The sequence below is a fragment of the Trachemys scripta genome, chromosome 14, assembly GCF_013100865.1.
Source record: "Trachemys scripta elegans isolate TJP31775 chromosome 14, CAS_Tse_1.0, whole genome shotgun sequence".
NCBI classification, from domain to species: domain Eukaryota; kingdom Metazoa; phylum Chordata; order Testudines; family Emydidae; genus Trachemys; species Trachemys scripta.
The window spans coordinates 23,337,016-23,362,527 of NC_048311.1; the positions used below are offsets into that span (position 1 = coordinate 23,337,016).

The window sequence follows — 25,512 nt, forward strand, 5'->3', positions numbered from 1 at the left end:
AGTAGAACCTCTAAAGCATTCACTAATGAATGGGAAACTTTCTGCAGATTGCAAAAATAGTAAGTGGTAGTGGTGTGGGGAAGACTATTAGAAATCAAGACTACTCCATCCATTGTCAGATGTACTTCCTTTTGACAAGTGTAGTTCAGTGTGAATTATTTATAATAATTCATATTATGCTAGTAAATGTGCTTTACTACATTCTGTAAAGTTATCAGTCTTAGTACCAAGAGACTTTGCTACCATGCTCTACTGTTATGTCTCTGTCAAGAAGTGAAGTAAGATTATTGGGGTATTGGGGAATAACAAAGTTCTGCTGTAATTGCAAATCCCATTACAGTACTCACCTGCAGCCAGGGCAGAAATGGACAATAGAAAATAATGTATCCCACTACATCCAGAATACACATTGGGTATAACCCCCTCCAGTGTGGAGGGAATGCGCCAGCTCCACATATACTCAATTTAAATCCAGTTAATGGTAAAATGTATCCCTAATACGACTTCAATGATTTAAGACAAAAGTCTTAGAGTATTTACACTGGGGATGCATTTGCCCCAACAGCTTAAGTACAGCAAAAGGGCTTGCAGAAGCTGTCTGCATTACAATGAATGCTACCTTTTAGGATGTTCTGATGAGCTCGCAAGAGCAAAGCTTGTGTTGATTTTGTTACCAGAACCCCAAGCTTTATGAATGCACGGTTCCTTTACTTCATAGAATCTATGCTTACAACGAGTAACCTGAAATTGGGAAGCCAGTAACAGTCAGTGGCTTTTTAACAATCAAGCCTGCACTGGTGTCAGGGACAGATAGGGACAGCCCACATTAGTGTTATGGTCATCACATCATCCTGAGATCTTGTGATGGCCTGTGTAAATGAGAATGACTATCCATAGGAAGCAATGGCAAGTGATTGCAGCAACTTGCAGTGAGATGTGTTCTTTGTGCTTGAAACTTTTGTGACAGTATAAGGTTATAGTGCGTTATAACCATATTCAGCATATAAAGCTATCTGCTGGTTTAATGTAACTCCTTCGATCTTGTGGTTAAGAGGATATAATCATTGAAAGACATGCTGGGAGCAGCAGCCATATTATGAGTGTGACACGGTAGATACAAGTTGTTTGTTTTGGTCGGTCTGCTTCTAATTCTGTTTAAAATTGACCTAAATCTGTTCGCGGTTCAGGAGCAGCATGTTTTAACACCACCACCATTACTGCCTGGCTATGCTGCAGTGGACGCCCTCAGTTCAATTCTTTTCTAGAATGATTATTGTAACACAGCAGGAAAACCAGTTTGCTAAAAAAAGGCCTCGTCCTGCAAACCTTTACTCATTTCAATAGGGTTGTTAGTATGTGTAACGATTTGTGGGAACAAGCCCTAAATTGGCTTACTGGAAACTTGCTCAGTTTGAAATCTTTCAGTGTAATTCTCTCTCTTTAAATACAAACCCAGGGCTGGAGATCTAAAATATTTCAAACACATATATATTTCAAATAGGCCATAGGATAAAGGATCCTTGGAACTTTAGGTACTGATTTCCCCCCCTGTAATTTTTCCCTTTTATCATCTTGCTTCCTTTTTTAAAAATCCTGTGAGATTGGAATAGCTGTTAATTAGAATCTAGGAGCAAATGGGTAGATTTTTAAAATTAGGGGCCTTGGGGAATAGTTTTACCAGTTGGGTGGAAGAATAGTTTCTCTACTGGGCCTTGGGCAGCTCAGGAATTGGAGGCACTCAGTCTGTAAATTCTAACAAATTTATTTGGGCATAAACTTTCGTGGGCTAGAGCCCACTTCATCAGATGCATCTAGCCCATGAAAGCTTATGCCCAAATAAATTTTAGTCTCTAAGATGCCACAAGGACTCCTGGTTGTTTTTGCTGATACAGACTAACACGGCTACCCCTCTGAAACCAGTCTGTAAATTGCAAATCAAAGGGTTCAAGTTAACTAAGCACCTTCTTAGGCTTCACATGAACCACGCTCTGCAGGGGTCACAAGATGTTCCGGCACCAGGGCAGAACAAGGCCTACAATGCAAATTCCCAAACGCAGATTAAAATCATTTCCAGGGTGTCTACACTAGTTCTTTTTCTGAAAATGTCTCACTGCTGCTACTGGTGGATGAGTTTTTCTGGCGGGAACAACATTGCAAGAGCTAGGGTAGACACGGTTCTGGTAGAGCTCTCAAGTGCACCAGGTTTTGTAGGATGATCTGCATGTCAGCTAAATCAGGCTGCTCTGTTGTACCGCTGAATCAGGCAATATTCTGCAGAGAGAGAGAGACTCCCAATCCAAATACCCAGAAGCATGGGGAAAGTACACAGTACTAGGAGCCAGAAGTTCTGGTCTCATCTCTGTTTATATTTCTCTGCACTTAAAGGGCCCTCACTGAGCAAGACCTTATACTCTGCCTTAGAAGGGCAGTGAAGTGTCACTCTCCTATTTTAGAAATAACTTAGAAGTTGCATAAGGTCATTTCAAACAGAGCTAGGAACAGACCCTAGATCTCTCATATACCAAACCCAAGTCTCATCCACTGAGCTACATTGCCTTTCAAAATTAATAGGCCAAATCTGTCGGTTTGGCTAACCAGTGGAGCATACTCATTTACCAGAGCCATGAAGAGAACCCAGGATTCCTGCTCTGCAACATTCTACTGCTCTTTGGGCAAACAGCTGTGTTGCATGTTGGCAAAGCTTGTCAATTCTCCCTTAGTGACTTGTCTACATAAAGGATAATAATTATCCCCATAGCCTCATTGGTGCATGCCATGGATCTGAAAGTCCAGGGTTTGTCCTGCTGATGACCTTTTGGGTGAAAGTTTTGTCCTTATGTGTGTACATGATGTATTCTGTCCTCCCTCCCCCGAGTATTTTTAAACTAATATTAATCCATATAGTGAGAGAACGTCCTTAAAAACAGGTTTTATAGTATTAAGAAGTAAAAACCAACCATCTGTAATCTGCTAATTGGCATGATGTGCAACAAAATGCTATAGTTCTTGTAGGCAGTAGTGGCTCCCACCACCAATCCTAGAATAGATGAAGCCTTTCCTGTAAACTAAACACAAAGATGAATAAGTTTAAATGAATCTATTGAGACAAGCTAGGAACCGTACCATAAAAGGTACAACTTTGGGATGTGTCTTAGAGCTTCAGACATGGATGTGTCTTGGTAGAGCAATCTGTGACCTGAGTGACTGTAAATCACATATGTTGTGTGGCTTTGTACTTCTGTAAATAACTATAATTATTTTTATTGCACTTTTTTAGTACCATAAGAAACTTTGAATGAAACTTTATTGACCCTTCCTTTTCCTTGATGAGAAAAAGAGTAGAATTATATGTCAAGAAGTCTCTCCTGAACCCGCTTGTTAGTCACAGTGTTCTTGGTATTGGTGAGCCTTTTATCTTCTTCTAAATCAGAATTCTTTCTTTCAGACAAGGGCAGCAAGTCATCATTTATACATACTGCCAGAGATTTTTTTTTAATTTGCTCCCTTATTTAAAAAGAAAAATAAGAGTTTGATTCTTGCTTTGCTGGAGAATGTGGTGGCACAAATAATGTGATCAGAACTGAATCTGGAAACCTGCTCCCCTCCTTTTTTAAAATAATGAGTTTTAGTGCTAGTGAAAAGGTGCTTAGTGACTGGCTGAGAGACTGATGCAACCGTACAAGCCTTCTTCCACAAGAGATCTGCCAAGGTGTGTCACTCCTGACCTGTAGGAAAGAGAAGTCTAGAGGTGAGGGTTAGCTTAGTTTCATGATCATAAATGGTCCAGGATCAAGTCAGCTGCCCCTCTCCTCACCTCTAGACTCACATTTACACACATGCTTAAAGATAAAGTTAAGCATGTACTTAAATTCTTGCTGGCTTGGATTGAGAACAGAGTGCTTGGCCGCTTGCAGGAGAGATTCCTCAGACCTTTGATTTTCTGCTTCACTTGCCATTAGTGCCGGGGACTGAATAGGGGGAGTTTACTGAATAGGGCAAAACTGACCTTATAAAAGAATGCCCAGTGGCTAACAATCATGCTGTATCTGATTTTTAAAAAAAATGGGTACAGCAAAGCCTAACCTGAGAAATATTACCTCCCCCACCATACCTTCAAGTGGATATCCTTTATTGGACCAACTTCTGTTGGTGAGAGAGAAGTTAGTGCAGAAATAGTTATGTCATCCACCTTGTCTCTCTAATATCCTGGGACTCACAAGGCTACAACAACACTGCATACACTTGAAGGAATATCACTGTAACTGTGATTAGAGCTGGTTCTGACCAACACTATGTAAGAGAATAGCTCAAATATGACAAGTATCAGAGGGGTAGTCGTGTTAGTCTGAATCTGTAAAAAGCAACAGAGGCTCCTGTGGCACCTTTAAGACTAGCAGAAGTATTGGGAGCATAAGCTTGCATCTGAAGAAGTGAGGTTCTTACCCACGAAAGCTTATGCTCCCAATACTTCTGTTAGTCTCAAAGGTGCCACAGGACCCTCTGTTGCTCAAATATGAGTTATTGATTCCGTCATTGGGAGAGGCTTACTAGGATGGGTTAGTGTTGGTGTTTCCATGCCTTGGATAGAAAAAATGAATAACAATAGAGGGTAACAGAAGGAAATTGGTATTGATGGGTTTCCCCTTTCTAGCTAAAATATAGAACTTCATTTGGCTTTGATAGAACTTTCCAAGTAATAAGTATATAATCCTTTTCATGTGCCCATAGTAAACCATCTCTCAGAGAACTTTGTTCTGTTGTTGGGATTTAAAAAAAGGATATGTATTAAAGAGTGACTCTCAGTCCAGTCCTTCCTACCTTTGCTTTTAATCCAGCAAATCTTGGCAGATGTGTGTATTAATTTCCACTAGTTTATAGAGAGATAAAAGTGTAGACAGACAAAAGGAGATGTGATATTAAGAGATAAATAGAAAGAACAGTGATTTGGAAGAAATTTGTTCTATCCTAGTCAACTCTAATCCTTTAAGGCATGAATATCTTGAAAAACTGATCCTTTATTGTAATCATTTTAGATAGATTTTATTCTTGTACTTTAGCCAAAACTCAAATTTGCTCCTCTTTATTGGTTTAAAGAATTTCTTAATCCATAATCTCTTATGACAATTTTTCCCGAAAGAAACTGAGCATCTAAAAAAAAAAAAACCTTTCCTTTTTAGTTTGCAGAAAGTATCAATAAAAGTAAACTGGGTTGTAAAATAAAAATGCCTTGAAGTTACAAGTAGATTGACTTTATGGTATGTGGTATCTGTATGATTTTAATTAAGAGAGGAGTACAACAACACTTGGATAAGTCTAGCCTGAGTAGGGTCAAACCAGCACAGCTTTTGTACAAAAAAAAATGTAACCTGAGAGAGTTCTCCGACAAATGTAATGAAAAGGAAGACGCAGCTGACATGATTTACTTGGCTTTCTAATAAGCTAATAAAATCTCTCAGAAGAAACTATTAAGCACAAGGTAAAGGGACAAAGACCAATGTAATGCTGTTGAAATAAATTGAAGGTTAGAGACTTAACAGTAAGGGTCGAAAGCTAGGCTTCTGTTTATTAGTAAATAATTATAATCTGGAGGAGGACGTAGATGAGGAGTTGACTGATTTAAAAAAGTTTTTGCTAGTAATTCTGGATGGATTTAAACACTTTAGAGAATAGGGCAGTTTACATGGCATGTAATAACTAGCAAAAATAATCCTAACTTTTCTCATTTTTTCCCCCAAGAAAAATAAATAAGTCACTATGGAAAAACTATAGGGATTTTCTTTTTTAATTTGGGCTTGTGCCCTTTTCTGCTGTCCAGTTTATGATAATATTTGCAAAGATTATTTTCCTACCCGTTGTTTAACTTTAGAAACTTCAGGAATGTCTTTTCCCAGAGGAAGGCTGGTCTGGTGGTTAGGGCACTAGCCTAGCATTTGAGAGATCTGGGTTCATATCCGTGCTCTGCCGTACACTTCTTCTGTGACTTGGGCAAGTTACTTAACTTCTCAGTGCCTCAGTTCCCCATCTGTAAAATGGGGATAATAGCCCTTTCCAACTTCATAGGGAGGTTGTGCAGATAAATAATTAAAGATGGCAAGATGCTCAGACAATGTGGTCATAAGTATGTTACAGAATTTGTTGGAGGATCTCTTGGGGCTGTAACACTTTTAAATTAAGGGGCGAGGAAAAGGTTTTCAGCCTTTAACAAAGGCTTCCTTTATCCAAAATACCGTATTAGAAATATACATGGTAATAAAATAATTTTAAACAGTTAACTGCTCAACTTCCACTCCCTTGACTTGGCAATATCACCATTTCACTAGTTTTCCAAGGCAGATAAGACATGAATTACTAATCTAAAAAACAAACCATGTGAGGGAGGGGGGGTTAAAAATCTTTTCAGGACTTTTTTATATATCACAAAGAAGCACAAGCCCAATTTTTTCTGTTCCTTGAAGCTCACCTTTGATGAAGCATCACAATAGAAGTTTAAAAGCAAAAAGCAGACACAGGATACTTGAATGAAGGGAAATATCAGTGTTAGATAGATTATTAAAATATATGTCCTTAACTGCAATACAGTGTCTAGGTTTTGTTTTCTCATAGCAAGAAAGCTATTATCCAGAGCAGAGCAACAAAAATGGGTATTATGCAGAACAGAGGAAAATTTGGCCCAGGTGATGGAAACACTGCTCAATGCAGCATGTAGTCAGTCAACAGATTTCACTGCTGCAGGTCCTTGAGACAAATAATGCAACAGGATAACATGACTTTACAGCAGGCTAGCAACAACCTTGTGTAACATTTCAAAGTTATTTCCATTCAATTCTTTTTGTAATTCTTTTTGGAAAAGTTTTGAATTCTCATTCTCCCTCATAGTGCAACACAATTAATAATGTCCAGAGTTCCACACCCACTCAACACATATCCTTTTTCCATTCAGTGACTCTTCTGAACGTCCCCAAACTTTGAAAAGTTACAGAGTTGCAAAGATAGTGTTTCCTTTTCCCAGAGTGTAACTTTTCAAAAGATGAGAAAGTCTGGAAAAGTTAGAGTGGAAAAATGGAATAAATAAAGGAAAAAGCGGTAACCTCACGCCTGCCCTCCCCCCGAATTCTAGCCACAATCATTCTCGTGTTCAGTGGCAGAAAAGGATTAACAACAAAAATTTCAATGTGAAAAGGAAATTTTTTGTTGAGTAATTTTCTGCAGAAAATAAACTAAAAAAGACATTTTGCCCTTGAAAACTTTTTTCAGTGAAACCCCATTTTTTAGCATGAAAATTTTGACCAGCTCTACAGCCTGGTTAACATTTGTAGCCATGCAGGCTAAGATGACATGGGAAATCAAAGTTTATTCATCAAGGTGCAAACTAATAATCTGTAGAGGGCCACTAAGGAAGTTCCTGCGCCATCAGCAGAATTACATGATTGATTAGATTCATTGCAGGGTGATGGGTAAATGGGATTTCTGGAAATGGACTGGGCTTTCTCTGACGTGTCAGGTACCAGCCACTACCTGAGTCTGGAGTCCCATGCCAGTGGTCTGATTGGCAGAATTGCACCTGATGGTCCCTGTGTAGAATCAGTTAAAGGTTACTGAGTTAAGAGGGATCTACAATTTTAGCAGTAATAATTAACAAGTTAATATTTAAATGACAAATCACCCAGTCAAACTCAGTCAAAACTCCATTGATTTTCATGGTAGTTTAGCCTGGGTAAAGGACTTCCGGATTTGGTACACTGTTTGTACAAAAAGATGATAAAGTATGCATGCGCTCACTACTGCATTATTTACTTTCTGTTAGCTGTAAAGGTTTTTTTGTACAAGTTTTTCAGTAAAGATTTCTCCTTTCCCCTGGAACATTACGTTAAAGGCACTTAGGAAAAAGTTAAAACTCATAGAACTTCTTATGGAAAAATCATTACCAGTTACTTAAAAACCACTGTAAAAATGAACAAAGTCTTCTGCCTGTGGAGGTAACTTGGCTGTTTAATTAAAGACACATCACCCCACAGCAAGTCATGTCTCCCTTAAGCAAATTAAAATCTAAAATCAGGTGAAATGAATACTTCATAAGTGACACTAGAGGTTTAGCGTATTGAATGTTTTAATGCTCCAAAGGTTTAAAAGAGCAAATCCTACACATCTACTTCCCTGAGCAGAAAAACTATACCTTGTTGCTTTATGATGTTGGAATTAAAAATTCAGGCACCAAAAGGAATTTAGATTATATTCTGTGACAATCCGGTTCTCACCAGTTTGCTTGCCCCCACCACCCCTAAAGAACATTTGGCTACTGAAAAATATACGTATAGAAAAAATAAAGGGGGCAAATCCAAAACAGAGTTGGAAATCCAATTCTGTTGTCTGAAATTCTGTAACAGCTTTTTAGTTGTTCTGACTCTGAGCCATCTTTCAAAATCAAGATGTTATAGAATGAGAGTCCAGGATTGTAAAGTTAAATGACCGTTCTTTCCAATTGTGTGTGTTATCATTAGTCTTAGCACTCACAGGGCTAAATCCACTATTCTTCCCTGGCTCCCTTAACTTTATATCCCTGGTGACACAGATCCAAAGTTTCAACTAGATTAAATCCTGACTTCTTATTCATGCAACAAATAAATGAACTGCGGTGGCTCTTGGGACTAAAAACATGATCCTAGACTGTTTATATGAAGGGCTGAGCAAAATGTACCATTTTGATTTGCTACAACTGAAGGTATAAGCCTTTCCTAGTTTCATTAGATCTACTATAAAATATATACTTAGTCCTGCAGTAAGAAACATATTTCTTACTAGTGCAAAATTCTCATTTGTTTCTTCTCTACTACTAAAGTTTTTGGAGAGGTAATAATATTAGAAACTGATTATACATGAGGTAAAATTCTTGTTTCAGTTTAAAGCTTGGACATTACATAATATGATTAATAGAATTAAGGCTTTTACCTTAGAAGGGATGAAGGAAGCTAGTTATAAAATCTAATTTCCCCTCTAAAATGGCAGTGTGACCACAACAGCATTAAATGTAAGACCCCGACAGCAAGATGACACTGGCATGGCTTAAACTGTAAAACCAACTGTAAAAAAGATTTAGACTTGCTGTTTATAAATAAATGAGGGGAGGGGGGAATAAAGACGAGAAGATAGTCAGTGACATGCAGTGATTACATCTTAACCTTTACCATATGATTTCTCACAGCTATTGATTTCTGGAGTTGGGTTATTTAAGTAGGCTATCCTATCCATCAGCAGAAGGCGACTGTTCAGCCAAAGAATATAAGAGGGATCTTAAGTTAGAATCCAAACATCCCATTTTAAAAAAGATATTAAAAACAAAATCCCACTTCCTAATATTATTGGACACTAAAATGCACTTCTTTACAATCAGACAGCATAAGAAGTTTGCTGTACTGTATAATATTTCATATTGCTCTATTGCAAAATGTTCCTTTCCCAATTTCCAGGAAAGTATCGTAAGTACATAAAAGCTCCTCTTAATACAATACAATAAGCTTAAAAGCAAAATTTTCCTTATTCAGAAACAATGACTTTGGGCACTATTTAAATATTTGCCCTTTTGCTGCTTGTAGAACATTTGGATTTCAACACATTATTTGGGGTTGTTATTACTGTCACATATTGATAGATGTTTAGACAGTTCACTTACTGCAGCGAATACCACTCATTTTTACCTTCCAATTTGAAGGAATCTATCCCTCTGCAACCCTCTAGCATAACTCATTACAGGGCAAATAAATCTAAAACCTCCCACAACAAATGACACCAAAATTTAATGGAACATGAAATCAAGTAAATGGAATTGAATACAGTAATTAGTTCATATTTTAATCTGCAGACCTGTTTATTATCCATCAACAGACTAACAATTAAATCTTTGCTACTCAGATGATTCACTTTGTTTTTAGGAAAAAGGTTTATAGATATGTCAAAGCAAATTAATCAGAGAAATTTGGGAAACAAAACACACCATTTAGAGCTTTAATATTGGACATTGCTGGGATATAGTTTGTTGTGTGTTAAGACATTTATGGATATTTTATACTTTGTTTGTTACAGTATTGTACAAGTATTACTATATAGCCTTCTGGACAAGTGCTGAATTGTCCTGCATGGGTGTACTATAGGGGAACAAAGCATAGACACATCCTCCTCCACTACCATACAGCTGTGCAGGACCCAGGCACAATGCTGATGCTAATGGTCCCTGCTTACTAGGGGCAGGTTGGCTGGCTAGCAAGCCTAACTGGATGCCACAGAACCAAGAAGAGGGATCAGAGCCCCTCTCCCTCAGCATGCCTACTAGTGTCTGGTAGGAGATGCTGGAGGAACGCAGCATCTTTTTTCCCAGCAGGTGTGCTATCCCACATGGATAGCAGAGGCATTCTGCCTGTGTCTGCCCTACCCAGGTGTAAAGTCTCAGAACACCTCTGCTCAGACTCTCTAGCTCTGCAGCCCTCTTCAGTTTCTATTACAGGAGTGAAGGCACAAGCTGGCTCTTTAGCTACATAAGTTTAAATACTTAACCCAGTATGGTATAAACAGACTGTGCTAATTATTGCTTGCATTCTTCTCTGCTTCACACAATGATCCTATGCCTGAAAGAAGAAAATTTTAGTCTCCTGAAGATGTTTAGATGGGAGGCTGCAGGCCTTCCTTTCCTATGCTCACTGCTGTCACTTATTTAATTCTCCTTTCCTGAGGAAAAATCTGTAGGCAGGAACATGTGCTCCAAGTTCTTCATGTGAATGGCAGAGCTGCATAGAGCTTTGTAGGTGGGGACAGGGATGAGGGATTCAAAGAAGGAAGTGACATTGAATCAGAGGGCCTGAAAAATGACTTTTTCCACACCCCTGAGCGACGTGAGTTTTGCCGACCTCAGTGGTAGTGTACACATGGTCTTACCCTGGGACTTCACTTGGGCCTGCACTATGGTGGCGCATCTATGGTGTTGTATTGCCATAGTGTAGATGCTTTCTACATCGACAGAAGGGTTTTGTCCATTGTTGTAGTTAATCCTCCTCTCCAAGAGACAGTAGCTAGGTCGATGGAAGAATTCTTCTGTCAACCTAGCTGCATCTTGACTGGGGGTTAGGTGAACCTAATTATGGTGCTTAGGGTGCAAAAATTTCCACGCCCCTGAGTGATGTAGCTATGTCAATCTAATTTTTAAGTGTACGTCATGCCTTGATGTTGAGATCCTCTTTTAATGTTCATTGTACAATTAAATGCTTTAATCTGTGAGAAGTGTGTTGAGCCCACTTAATTACATACCAGATAAAGAATCAACTGCTTAACTGACTCATATTTCAATTCCTTTTATTCCTTATTCCACGTTGCTGGAAACAGTCAAACACATTCCTGATAGAATAATTTTATATATATTTTAAAAAGCTTCTGCTGTTTTCAAGACCTTTAAGCATTACAATTCTCAATTATCTGCCCGGAGTCCACTGTGAAGTGATAATTAGGTGCTAAAAGGTAACCATTTTTCCCTAGCGTGTAAAGCACCCTCATACCACATTCAGTGGGAGTTCAAACAGCTCAGGACTTGTCTACACTTAAAAGGCTGCAGCAGTGAAATGCTACTTTGTGTGGGTACTCCACCTCCCCGAGAGGCGGTAGCTATGTTGACAGGAGAAGCCCGTCTGTTGACATAGCACTGTCTACACCGGGAGTTAGGTTGATATAACTGGATTTTCCACATCGTTGAGTGATGTAGTTACACTGACATAAATTGCTAATGCAGACCAATCCTTAGGCCTTGTCTAGACTTGAAAGGTTTGCTATTATATGCTGGTCTATGCTTCTAGCATTGATGCAGTTTATAGCAGCGAGAATCCTTTTGTCAGTATAGCTTTGATCAGTTCCTTGAGCAAAATAGACTATACGGGCAAATGGACTTTTTGCCAGTATAACTGCATCTACAGTAGGGCTCTTGCTGGCATAGCTATGTTGACAAAATAAAATAAAATAAAAATCACACTAATAACCAGTACAGATACACCAGCAAAAAATCTAAGTGTAAATCAGGTGTTAGACTGTAAACTCCTTGGGACAATTATCACTTCAAAAGTTTTTTTTCTCTTACTTAATTGGCCTCTCAGAGTTGGTAAGACAACTCCCACCTGTTCATGCTCTCTGTATGTGTGTATATATAACTCCTCAATATATGTTCCATTCTATATGCATCCGAAGAAGTGGGCTGTAGTCCACGAAAGCTTATGCTCTAATAAATTTGTTAGTCTCTAAGGTGCCACAAGTACTCCTGTTCTTTTTGCGGATACAGACTAACACGGCTTCTACTCTGAAACCAGTCTTTGTTCTGTGGTTGTATGGCACTTAGCACAATGGGGGACCTGATCCATGCCTAGGGCTCTTAGGTGCTACTGCAATACAGACAATAATAATCAGCAACTCTCTACATCAGGCCCTGTAGGTCTGGAGAAATTTTGCACAAAAAAAAAAAAAAAAATCTCCCCATTGCCACACAGATTCAACTCTGTGAGTGTTAGTGATGGTGGAAAATGTTTTTAAAATGTCCTTAACACACTAGGGATTTTCAAACTTTTCCCTAGCACTGGTGCAGCTGAGGAAGGGTGTGTGTCGATTTGAGAATCACGCCTGTATCCAATTTATACTAAAACTCCCACCACGTCTACCAGCGCTGCTAGACCAATGGTGGAAAAGATGCTCATAAACTATTAGTACAAACAAGGTGCAAAAGGACTCGAAATTCATGGCAAATAGTTAATTACTTTATATGGGCTCAAATGCACCAATTCTGGCGCGAGTCCTGCACCCTGATTCTCGGACGAGTCACAATGATTTCACTGGGATTGCATTTGGGCACAATGGAATGCTCTTGACGATCAGGTCCTAGACTTGCATTTATTTTCTCCTAGCTAACGTGTTTTGCAAATATTTTAAGAAGTGCATTTTCTATTTATACTTGTACTGTATTTTTCTTTATTCTTTCTGCTCTGACCAATATTATCCTATTACTATAGTGACAGCTATGGGCAGTAGCAGGCCTGAAAGCATATGTTACTCCATAAAATCAGCTAGCAATTAACTAGTGTATCATTTCCTTAGTATTACTGCTGGGAATTGTAAACATTGTAAGTAACCCTTCCCAGACCCGAGAGCTTATCTAAAATCACCCTGTTGTTAAAAGTGGAGCTTGTTGGATGGAATTATACTCTCCAGGCCAAATTCAGCTGTGGTGTGAAAGATGTTTCTTTGCTGAGGAGTTGTACCAACTCTATACAACAGGGTTCATTTGGCCCTCTGTTTTGTATTATGGGAACAGCATAGCATGTGGGAATGTGACGCGGCTATTCAGTAATAGATATTTTACATAGAGATGGACCAAGTCCAAGCAACGCCAACTCCAAGCACTTCCAAATCTCAAAAGTTTCAGCCCCATGTCTATTTTCTGACAGTGGTCACCACTTTTGCCAGCAGTTTTCTTCTTTTACTTGGGAAAGAGGTGTTGTATCCGTTGGCAAATATTGGATTTAATGGTGACCTGTGTACTAAGACAGACATAACAGGATGACCCTGTTTCAAAGCTAAAAAAAACTTCTGAACCCTTGGCCATTCCTTCCATGCCCTTTCAGTTCACCTCCCTCCGTTTCACATGTTGTTTGCTGGTTCTCATACTCATTAATGCTGGTTGTTTTTTTAACCTGTCAGAAGTGCTCTTTATTTGTTGGTTCTCTCTCCAACTGCTCCATCTCCCAAGTCCCACCTAATTTACTTTCCTTCTCTCATCTGTCAGCTGTGCTCTGTCCTCCAGCTCTCTCTTATTTTGTCAAAGATGCTGTTGATTTTTTTTTTAACCACCCTTTTTTGCTTTTGCTGCATGGTATTAAATATTGGGGCTGCAGTGCTGTACGTTTTCACCTTTCATTACAATCTATACTCTGTGTGACTTTTACTTCAACACAAAAAATGTATGGCTGATATATTTCTAATCCATCAATCTCTCCTGTGACTTTCTGAAACAATGCTGATATGCCAAATCGAATACAGGGCTATATTTCAGTTTCTTTGTTAAAGCGCACTATTTTGTATTGAATATTGCTCTTACTATTTAGATGTGATTAGCAAAGCAAGGTCGTAGTTATTAAAACACTCAATGTTCACTTACGAGTTAAACATTGGATCCAATGTACGTGTCCATCTATCACAGAATTTAAACAAGGCATCCACTAGTCAGTTATGTAAGACATGAATAATTTTATGAAAACACTGCCGCTGACTATATTATACATCTACATAGCTTTATACAAAACAAAGCAAATGATTACCATCAATTATAATAACATCATTTGACAAGCCTGCAATTAATCTGCTGCTCTTCAGATAACTGTTGTTGCACAATGCCAAAGAAAATGCCATGCATTCATTGACTCATCACCAGAGTCTATGATAGATGGTACAGATGGTAATGTGATTATTCATCTTCAACAAAATAAATAAGTGCTTTGTTGCTGGAAACTATTCCTTTTGATCTTCTAAAAGAATGACAACAGGGTACTCGAGATGTTTTTGAAGGTAACTCTAATATATCCGTAGTGAGCTGCAGTTCTTCTGAAGCATTATTTTAATTATTTACTTAGCATTTGTAGCGTGCTAGGTGCTTCAGACAGGAAGCAAGCTCATGGGAGATGGGTACAGCCAGGAGTGGTGAAAGCTTCCTAAAAGTGGGGGGAACCCCTACCCTGCCTCTCGCTCACTCCTCTCCGTCCCCCCGCCCATCTGTCACCCTTACAGCCTGGTAAAAGTGATGGGACCACTGCCCCCTGAGTACAACAAAAAATAAGGATGGGAGATTAAAACTCTAGTATCCCTTCTGTATACAAAGCGACTGAATGATTGTCCCCTTTGAGCTCAGTCCTGCCCATAGTCTGTCAGCATCACCATGTATATTGAAAAACTTGCTACCAATGCATGTACCCCTAAACTGCTGAAGGCACTGTCTACACTAGCACTTTTGTTGGTAAAACTTTTGTCACTCAGGAGTGTGAAAAAACACCCTCACCCTCCAACCGACATAAGTTACACCAACAGAAGGGCCGATGAGGACAGCACTATGTTGGCACTACCGCCACTTGTTGGGGGTGGTTTAATTATGCCAACAGGAGAACTCTCTCCAGTTGGTATAGCTGTGCTGCTGTAAGGTCTCTAGTGTAGACATAGCCCGAGAGACTGATGAGAACCATGTATCAGAGGGCAGGATCACTACTTTACAGTATCCCCTTTGCCCGCTATTATTTTGTCTCTAAATCAGGTCCTGATACTGCAAAGATATAACTTGTGTGGTTAACTCTCTGTCCCTTGAGCAGGCCCACTGACTTCAATGGGACTATTCACCATGTGTAAAGTTAAGCTCTGCATATTCTTCACAGGATTATGGTGTACAGTAGAAAATGTTGGACAATGGTAAGCAATAAAGGTAGAATCTCTTTAGAAACAACTACCACCTTCAATATTACTTTCTGCTTAATGTTAGAATTTGATAATTAGTTTTGACTTTTCTTAGGAATATGATGGACTAACCTAATGATCCTTGTCATGGATAACCACCAGAGGTGAAAGTAAGCCGGTATGATGTACCGGCAAGAGCCAGTGCTGGACTGGCCCAGCTTCTCCAGCGGTGATTTAAAGGGCCCAAAGCTCCAGCTGCTGCAGGGAGCCCTGGGCCCTTTAAATCACTGCCGGAGCCCTGCCGCCGCTACCCCAGCGGCAGCAGGGCTCCAGCAGGGATTGAAAAGCCCTAGGCTCCCTGCAGTGGCAGGAGCACCAGGCCCTTTAAATCTCTGCACGAGCCTGGCTGCCGCTACCCCAGCCCTATCCTGAGCCCTGCTGCCCCGGGGTAGCAGCGGCAGGGCTCCTGCGGTGATTTAAAGGGCCTGGGGCTCCAAGATGCCTCTGTAGCTGGTAGCTCCAGGTTGATATAAAGGCCCTGGGACTCCCAGCCACAGCCGGAGCCCCAGAGCCTTTCAATCTTGAAAGGCCCACCTCTTCCGGCTGAGGCCACGCCCGCTCAGGACTCCGGCGTACTGGTAAGTCCTTTAAATTACTTCCACCCCTGATAACGACACAGATGGCAAATGTACTGCATTCAGATTCTTTTTCTCTAATTGAAACTATGACTCTGAACGGTAAAAATCTGAGTGTTTCATGTTCTACCGTGCATTTTGTCTGGGTCTAATTTACAGGAAGCTTTTATGGTCTTTATGCTGCTGATTGTAAAATTTATTTTTCTGTTTTAAAGAATGAAAACTATTGTGCTGCAATTTCAGAATGTTCTTGGATAGCTAGTTAATAGTCTATTCAAATTCCTTTGAAAATCCCAATTTAAGAAAGGTAGGTGCCCTGAACCCATTGAAATTCAATGAGATTTAAGCACTGAAGGTGAAATCCTGGCCCTATTAAGCTACTGGGAGTTTTGCCATTGACTTCAATAACCCAGAATTTCATCCCTAATTTCCTTAGTCTCCTTGAAAACCCCAGCCTGAAAAACCAAATCCCCAGCTGCAATTTGGTTATTTCAACAGGTGAGTAGCATATATCTAAAACAACAATCCTATATTGCCCCACACACCTGGCAGTGAACATGCTGTGTTTGATATGATACACATGTATTACAATGCACAATTTAAAAAAAATTCCCTTCTTTTCGAAAAGGAGAGCAATTAGTTTGATGCTACCCTTAGCAGAAATGGAGAGCAGGTATTTCATACGGGTTCATTTTAAACTCCAAGTACATTGACGTACCTCCCCAGAAAAAGCTTGTCCGTTAAGTAGATGTTCTGATCCCTGGCTATCTTCACTTCCAAAGTGTAACCGGATCTCTTCCAAGCGATGACTGTATGTCATGGGCCCTCCAGAGATGTTCACCAAATGCTCTTTGTCTAACCGTAGAGAAACATGTCTCCCTGTATTATACATTGTCCCACTGACCTAAACAAAATGAATAAACAGTATAAAATTAAGTTTTTCTAAACCAGTGGTGAGTCCTAGAAAATAATGATACAGACTTCAAGCTTTTTCTACTTCAACACCTTCAGATTAATCTAACCATAAATCTTTAAAAAGATCAGAGATTAAATACCCAACTGAAGGATGTATTTCAAGTTCTGCTTTTAAATATTATACTTTATATTCAAATATTTTGCTAAATCCCTATGTACATATTTTAGCCACAGGCATGTGGTTAACACAATGAATGTGATTATTATACCTCTAAATAAGTATATATGTGAAAATATTCTTTATGCGAGACCTGAATAATGACTTCATTACAGAATTTCTGCACTGAAAAAGGGGAACATTTCAACTGCTGTATAAATAATTCACAGTATATTTAAACAAATCAGAAATTTAACTCATTTTTTCTTACTGAAAAATTTATAAGAAAATTGTCTCAAAGCAGAGATGCTACAAAAGCCTTCTGCTCCCATTGGAATCAATGGTAAAACCTTCATTGATCTCTGTTATAAGGCTCCATATTTTGACAAGAATGTTCTGTATTTTATGTTCCAGATACATTAGTTATATCGATACAGAATTAACCTTTGTTAGTTCTTATGTCCCATCTCCTTTTAAAATTAATCTTTATTTTATTAAAAAAGAATGGAAAGATATGCTTTGTTTGTAAAATAAAATATAAACAAAAGTGACCTTAAAGTAACAACCCAGGTAGTATACAATGGAAGGAAAAGAAATTTAGTGCAGAAAAGTGTTTAATTTTAAAGAATGAAAAATATACTGTAAAATTATTAATTATATGAAAAATAGAGTAAGAACAGCCTTTAATTTATGCTATTGTAGGGAAAAACACATTTGTTTGAGTGCAGAATGGGACTGAGGCTTACTTCCTAAAATTCTGCAGGGATGCAAATACTACATTTAAATAACATTAATTAATATTAATTAGAAGGAAGTGTAGCAATGGTATGCTTTGCTGCACTTTAATTTAAAATTAAAGGCTTGACAATTATGTATTATATCCTATAGTACATTGGTACTGTAGTAATTAACATAGCTGCAGTGACATGTTATCTTTAATACTAATTACTGTTTAAATGACCTGTTTTGTTGCACAGTATGCTGTAAAGTTACATTATACAAACTGTGCGACAGAACTAAATGGGTAAGATAAAATAGTTTTTTTTTTTTTATTTTGATACAGGTGTTCTACATTTATTTGGTGTTATTTCAATTTAGAATGGGGAAGAAAATACATTTCTCATGTAAAGCAGTAAGCGTGAATACTGCAATTTATTTCACATTCAACATGATTGGAATTTTTAATATATGCCCTCTAGTTTTCTGGTTTAACTTTAGCATGTACAGTAATTAAATATCAAGTTTAGTTTAATATTTGGAAGCAGGTCAATTTTACTGAATCCAGTTACAGTACACTGCTTATGAATGACATAAAATTGCTAATCACAAGTAATGTGAAGTTTCAAATACAAATGGTGGGGAAAATTGTTTAAAGTCATTTTGCTGATTCTCTAGTTTGGAAATTCACACTTCATTGAACATTCAGTTAGTTTTAGTAACTACAAAATATTCACAATCCATTTTCTTACTCTGCTTGATACAAATCTTAAATTAGGTTACCACCATTCTCTTTCTCAAGGTAAAAATGCCTCAAATAATTCTCTATAGTATATATGCAAAAAAGTAAGCTGGCCAGACTCCTGAAAAGGAATCATATTCTTTTGCCCTCTCTCTACCTCCTTTCAAAAATGCAGCACTTATAATGAGGCCACATTGTGAGTGCTTGGAATAGAAGTCCTCTATGCACACAACAGGTAAAGCATACCAGTAGCACAGCAAGCCTCTCTCATTACACGCTCCAGCGTGCCTCTGTTCTGACTTAGAGGGACCAACACTTAAGTAAGGAAACTGCTGCATGGACACATACACAGAAACATTATAGATGTCAGGAACGACAGAACTGGAGACCTGCAACTCCAAATACACAAGCTCCTGCCACTTGAACTACAAAGGATGTCAGGCCCCCTATCCTTACTGGGCCCACACACAAGAGGGAGATGTGACCAGATATACTAAGCTAGTGTGTTACAATGGAATACTTTTATGTTGAGCATTTATACGGAGGTAGCACTTACAGGCAGTGGGTAACATTTCCAAAACGCCCATGTGGCAGGAGCCTATAGCAGATTTTCAAAAGTGACTAAGGCACTTTGGAACCTTAGTCTCGGTGGGATTAGGTTCCTTAAATCCCTTTTGAAAATGGTGAGTAGGCTCCTAAATGAGACTTAGAAAAAAAAAATTACCCCCCAAACCAGGTTGAACCAAAAGTCCCCAGACCTATTTAATCCCTGTCCTCTTTCTTGAGAGTGCTGCAATTACTCTTAACTTTCAAAGTGAGTTTTTTGATGCAGGCACTTGCCCACCAGCTATTGGACAGGGAGAGAGAGAGAATTTATGTTCAACCTGGAACACATCTGAATAAGTGATTGGGAGGTTAAAAAAAATCCATGTGTCCCCTTTCCCTCCTTCCCCACCCTCCCCCAATTAACCACTGTACAGTAGGCCATGGTTTTGTCACGGAAACCTCCACAGAATTGGTGGCTGGTTGCAAAATCTGAAGCTAGCCATAGGAATGTCTGGCTGAAGCTGTTCGAGGAGAGAGAGGCTGATGGTATCTGCCATCTTATGCTGCAGAAATGAACTGTGGAGTTCTACATATAGGATAGAATTTCTAGTGTACACACAGACAAACAGAAAAATTAAAATAACCCCTACTGCTAAAATGGCAAGTTAAGGACAGGACTGATGCAGATGAGTCAGCAATAACCAGTTGCACGTATTTATTATATTTTGGCCCATTTGTATGAGGTGAACAAATCAAATCAGTAATTAATAAACAGGAACAGGACTGAGGTTATGTTTGAAACTGTTAATGAGCATTTGTAGCCTCCAGTTCTGTTTACACCTAAAGTGTGAAGTATGTAAAATAGACTTGCAGAAGGGTCATTTTGCTTGCTTAAAACAGACTTATCTTAAAACTCATTTCAACATTCTGCCTACATAGGGTTGCTACAAAGAATGAGTATCTTATTTTTTTTAAAGCTTATATTTATCATTTTTGTAATAATGAAAATATTGCCTTTCATCAGGTGAGACTTCTGTCTGGACATCCTTTCTCACAACATTTTAAAGACAGGCTTTTGAAATATACTTAGGATAGAACATCCCCCCCCCACCATTTCATTTTGACATGGACCACAGCATAGAAAAGTCTGGGGTACAGAGGCAAGGAGTGGGGGCTTTGAGGCATCTTCTCAAATGTGAGAGTCTCGAGCTAGGTTGTAAATCAAAATGGCCAAAAAATTCATCCTCTCAATAATTTGCATATATGATGTCAGAAATTGGGAATGGGCAAACAGGGGATGGATCATTTGATGATTATCTGTTCTGTTCATTCCCCTGAAGCACCAGGCACTGGCCACTGCGGAAGACAGAATACTGGGCTAGATGGACCTTTGGTCTGACCCATTATGGCTGTTCTTATGAATCAAAAAGGCTTGTGTCAGTTGGCTGATGCTTCAGAGGAATACTCAGAGTAGTTCATAATGATAGCTTCTTGTATGGTCAACCTATAAAGATTCATATTAATAAGTGTAATAGACCATAAAATCATTTAAAGACTCTAAATTTGCACTGAAATGATAATTTTCTTCATTGCTGATCATTCTGTGAAATAAAAAAACCCCTCTGTCCACAAGTAATACTCTGTAGGTGTTACATCCTTTAAAATGTATATTGTATGTATATATAATATGCACTATGACACAAATGTACTTTGAGGACAATAATTTCTGTTTGTAGTATTTAGTATAGTTGGGAATATTGCCAAGTGATACTGTTCTATTGACATTAGAATTTAGTTTATATTGTAGATTAAAACAGAATTTAAGCAAAGACCATTATTAGCATAAACATAATTTTTTAATTTAGGTTTCATATCTCAATACTCTGCAGTGTAATGGGTTTGTAATGTCCGTAAAGAAGACTGTAGATATAAAGAAGAGGAAATCTACTTAGTTTGTGCTGTGTTTTCAGCAGAATTTGGCTATGATAAAAAAAGGTTCTAATCTCATTTACTATGAATTTGAAGTCTAGGAAATGAAGGAGCTCAGCAACTGTTGAGATTCAGCCTTTAAACAGTGAGTGACTGTAAAAGCTGACGGGCTCATTTTAGCCCTTCACACACTGAGCTATTGTTTTGTGGAAGGCAAAGTCACATGCATTACTAAATTCACAACCAAGTTACACTAATAACGTAAGACACACATTTTCCCCACACAGGACAGAGAAAAGTGACACATCTTAGCGTGAGAGACAAGGTAGGTGAGATAAAATCTTTTATTGGACCAAATTCTCTTGGTGAGAGACGGAAGCTTTTCTAGCTTACACAGAGTTCTTCTTCGGGTCTGGGAAATGTAGTCAGAGTGTAACAGCTAAATACAAGGTGGAACAGATTGTGTAGCATAAGTAGTTAACACATATTTCAAGGGATCATTCAAGGTGAAGTGGCCTGTTAAGACCTCTCCAGTCATAGGGAGGAAAAAAAAAAAAAGATGAGGGGATTTTAATGGAGTGTAGATTGTTGTAATAAGCCATAAATTCCATGTCTCTATTCAATCCATGATTTTTAGTATCTAACAAAATTATGAATTTAAGCTCCCAGACTTATCTTTTGGACATGTTGTGCAGTTTCCTTTGAGGATGATGACAGGGATCAAATATAGAGTGACTACTTTTGGTGATCTGTTCCATCTTGTACACCTCCCAGACCTGAAGAAAAACTCTCTGCAAGCTCAAAAGCCCATCTCTCACCAACAGAAGTTGGTTCAACAAAAGACACCACCTTGTCCCTCTAATATCTTGGGACCAACACTGCATAGAATGTGAGATAACATTATCTCTCTCGCAACTGCAGTCATGGCCTTGGTGTTACTTCATGGCATATTATAGAACAACCTTATTTTATTTTGTGCTTTCCTATTCGATTTCAACAGAGTTGAATAAAAATACATATGTACTAATTGCCCTTAGGAAAGAAGAGTACTGCTTCCTCAATGGAAAGAATACCTGCATCTATCATATGTCCTTTGTATAAGACTGTAATAAATAAAAAAATCAATAGGAAGCTGGCAAAAAAAATCTAAATCCAACAACTTCCAAGTTAAAGATAAAACCACATTTTCAATTCACCTCATTTCATTTAGATATTGCAAAGTGTTTCCCTACAAGCATAATTTTACATGTGATAAAATCCCCAGGCACAATGGAGCATATCTAGGGGACCTTAATTGTGGAATATCTCAGCTTTGATCAGTTTTAATTAAATTATTAACATTTTCCTGATAGAGTTATGTTTTATTTAATCTCATTCAATTTAATTCTTGCTTCATGGAGCTTTGTGCACATAATACCTCTATTTATCTTGATGCAATACAGTAGTGTTAGCACATGCTGCCATTTTATATTGCATTTGTAAATAAAGCTTTAATACACGTACAGCATCTGTATAGTCACCAAAGGTCCAAATTCTGCTCTTAGTTATAAGCGTGCAGCACACATGAAGTCAGTGGAGATACATAAGTAGTAAATGATTAGCATTTGATCCACAGTGGTAGCTAAAGTTTTGACAGATCTTTATGGCCGTTACAGAAAAATTCAATAAATATTTTGCTATCTTTATGTCGCTGTACAACTTTTCTTCCCAATGGTTCCATGATTTAGCAGTTTTGAAAGTGTTTCTTCCTTATTCTAGGGGCATGGGAGTTGGGCTAAGCACAGCTGAGGGGAACATGCCTGAGAAAGGCACCAGCATGGAGCGCTCCCGCTAAACCCCTCACTAGGTGGCGGTGGGAGCAAGGAAGTGAGACCTGGTTGGCAGCAGCCACAGTTACCACAGCTCAATAGTGGAGCCTGCCTGGGATGTGTGTGAGGCTGCAGAAAGGAGCTCGGGGCAATGGGTGGAATGGGGAGGTTGGAGAAGGCAGTGGGGGCCAGTGTCAATGGGCAGGTGGGGGGGGAAATACAAGTGCAGTTCCCCTGAAACTATGACAATGATATTTTATTTCATTTTTTCTAAAGGCCCTAATCCAGCAGAGTACTTAACTGTGCGTAAATCCAAGCCCTTGAGCATCTCCATTGACTTCAGCGGGATTACTCACATGCTTATAATTGAGCATATGCTTATGAGTTTGCTGGATTGGAGCCTTAATGTCAGAATATATTGTAATAAATAATTAAAAACTGGAAAGCCACACTATTCAACTTTGTAATGTTAATAGCAAAAGTGGGTCAGTTGTGAAGCTTCGATCCAAATTCAAGTTCCTAAACTTCAGATCCAAACCCAAGCCACTTCACAAGAGTGTTGGGATCTGGAGTACTGAACCGCCCCATCATAAAAATAAACCTGAGCTGTGAAATTGAAATCTGGACCCAGATCTGATCTTCCTCATGTTCTGAGTGGTTTGGATTCTGTGTCCTAGTTTTGGGTCCATTTCTAGTTATAAGTGAACTGTAAAGAGAAAATGGAATTGTAGGCAAGCTCAGAAATGTGAGCTGAACATCCCTGCTAACTGGGCTGGGCATAGGAGATTGAGCACAGAATCTGTTTTAAACTACTTTCCAAAAATTCTTTCAAACCACTATCCTCCTGCCAGGAAATCTGTTTTCACAGGTTTGGTAATGATGCACCATATGCATCATTCAGTGATACCATAGATACCAGAAGAGACAATCATAGCCAGCAGGAGGGTTAGCGTGAGATTTTTGGTACTTGTGATGCCCAAGAGAGCCAATGTCCTCTTGTAAACCCAGAAGAGAGAGCAGATTCAAATGAAGAGGGGAAATAATTTTATGTGGTTATATTAGAACTTATTCCTGACATAATTATTGGGTGCTGATATTATCACAAGAGCTCTAAAAGATATCAAACGGCAGATTAACAAATATCTCTGTTCTTCAAACTGATATAATACAGCTTCTTCAAGTGTAGCTCTCATTTAGAATAGTCTCTATCTGCTATTACATAGTATCGTAAAACATGACATCCAAAGTAGCTCCAGAAATCAAAACTCCTTTGTCTCATGAATACCCGCCCTGTACCTCACTGCATATCACCAGAACCTTTAAATTGTACCCCCCACATCCACTATCAGCAGTTACAAGTTGCCTCTGTCGAAGGGATTAAAACTTCCATAAGGACATTCTTCCCCTCCCTACCCAGTCCTGAACTAAACTTTTTCAGTAACTTTTTCTGAAAGTGAGTCCTCACGCTTTAGACAATGAAAGAACAGTAAGCTTTCAAAAAGCTTAGCAGCATAAGTGTACTGTCCTAGAGAAACAATCTGCCAGTTCGAAAATATAACAGTTTTAACGACCTGTAGCTAGGAGTGTGAGGAAAGAAAAGGAGAGGAAAAAAAGAAAGGGTGGGGTGGGGGTGGGGTTGGGCAATAGAAAAAAAAAAGAGTAAGATTCCTTATCTCGCCATCCTCTGTGACCCTTCTTTAAGGTCCAATACATGCTCTCTGCTCTCCAGGAACATTTACAAAAGACAAGAATGGTGCTTCCATCGAAATTTTGGGTTTATTCAGGCAGACAGCGGGCTCCAGATCAGTTTCCAACAGCATTTCTTATCTAGTATCAATGCCTGCCAGTGGAATAGTAGTGAATATAAGGAACCAGGAAAATCGATTGTGCATGCCTGCCTGCTGTGATGTCTTTGGATCTTAGCTGCAAGATCAGATGAGTTTCTCCTGTAGAGGCTGAAAATGCGAAGGACTCAGAGAAATCCCAGGCTGCATATGGAAGCAAACTACCAAGAACTGACAAGTCCATTGGAGGTGTGGTAAAGCTCCACTTTTACATCCTGCAATATGAAGTTTCTATCTCCCACCACCTTGTTGCTCGCTCTTTCCCCTCTGTCTTCTACACTCCAGTACTAAAAGGAACCAGAACTGCCTGTCCAGGGTGTAAAAGTCTTTTATCACCAGTTAACAGCATCTAAACTATTAATGATACTTAGAGCATCATTAATTTTGGTTTTTGCCAGTACACCTCGGGGAGGGGGGGGGAGGAGTGAGGGAAAGGAACAACAGCAGCAGCTGGCCCACTGATGGCAGCGTGGATCATGAGTGACCTTAATATTTTATGTATTTACTACTCTAGCAGTGGGTCTGGGAGATGAACGCAAGGGGTGGCACTCTGCATGGAAGCCTTGAGATCCACTGTACTGCAAATGGGCTTACCTGTGGATTTTCAGGTCTCTATGCAATTAGGTGGCTATGCCTACTGCTCTTCTACCCAAATGTTGACTCCTCCTCCAGGGATAATGCCTCAGGAACATGTGGAAGTTTCTGTGTGATTTTTCCCCTCCTATACATTTTTGCATGGAAGAGACGATATTGTTCCAAGACTGGA

At 39.0% G+C, this 25,512-nt stretch overlaps 1 protein-coding gene across 2 annotated transcripts in view; it reads right to left on the minus strand.

Annotated features, from left to right (window-relative positions):
* Positions 1-25,512, minus strand: part of CA10 (carbonic anhydrase 10) — a 176,743-nt gene that overhangs the window by 43,237 nt on the left and 107,994 nt on the right. For both annotated transcript variants that reach the window (XM_034790339.1, XM_034790338.1), the window contains exon 2: positions 16,807-16,992. In XM_034790339.1, coding sequence (XP_034646230.1) covers positions 16,807-16,992 — 186 coding nt within the window. The remainder of the gene's footprint in view (positions 1-16,806; positions 16,993-25,512) is intronic.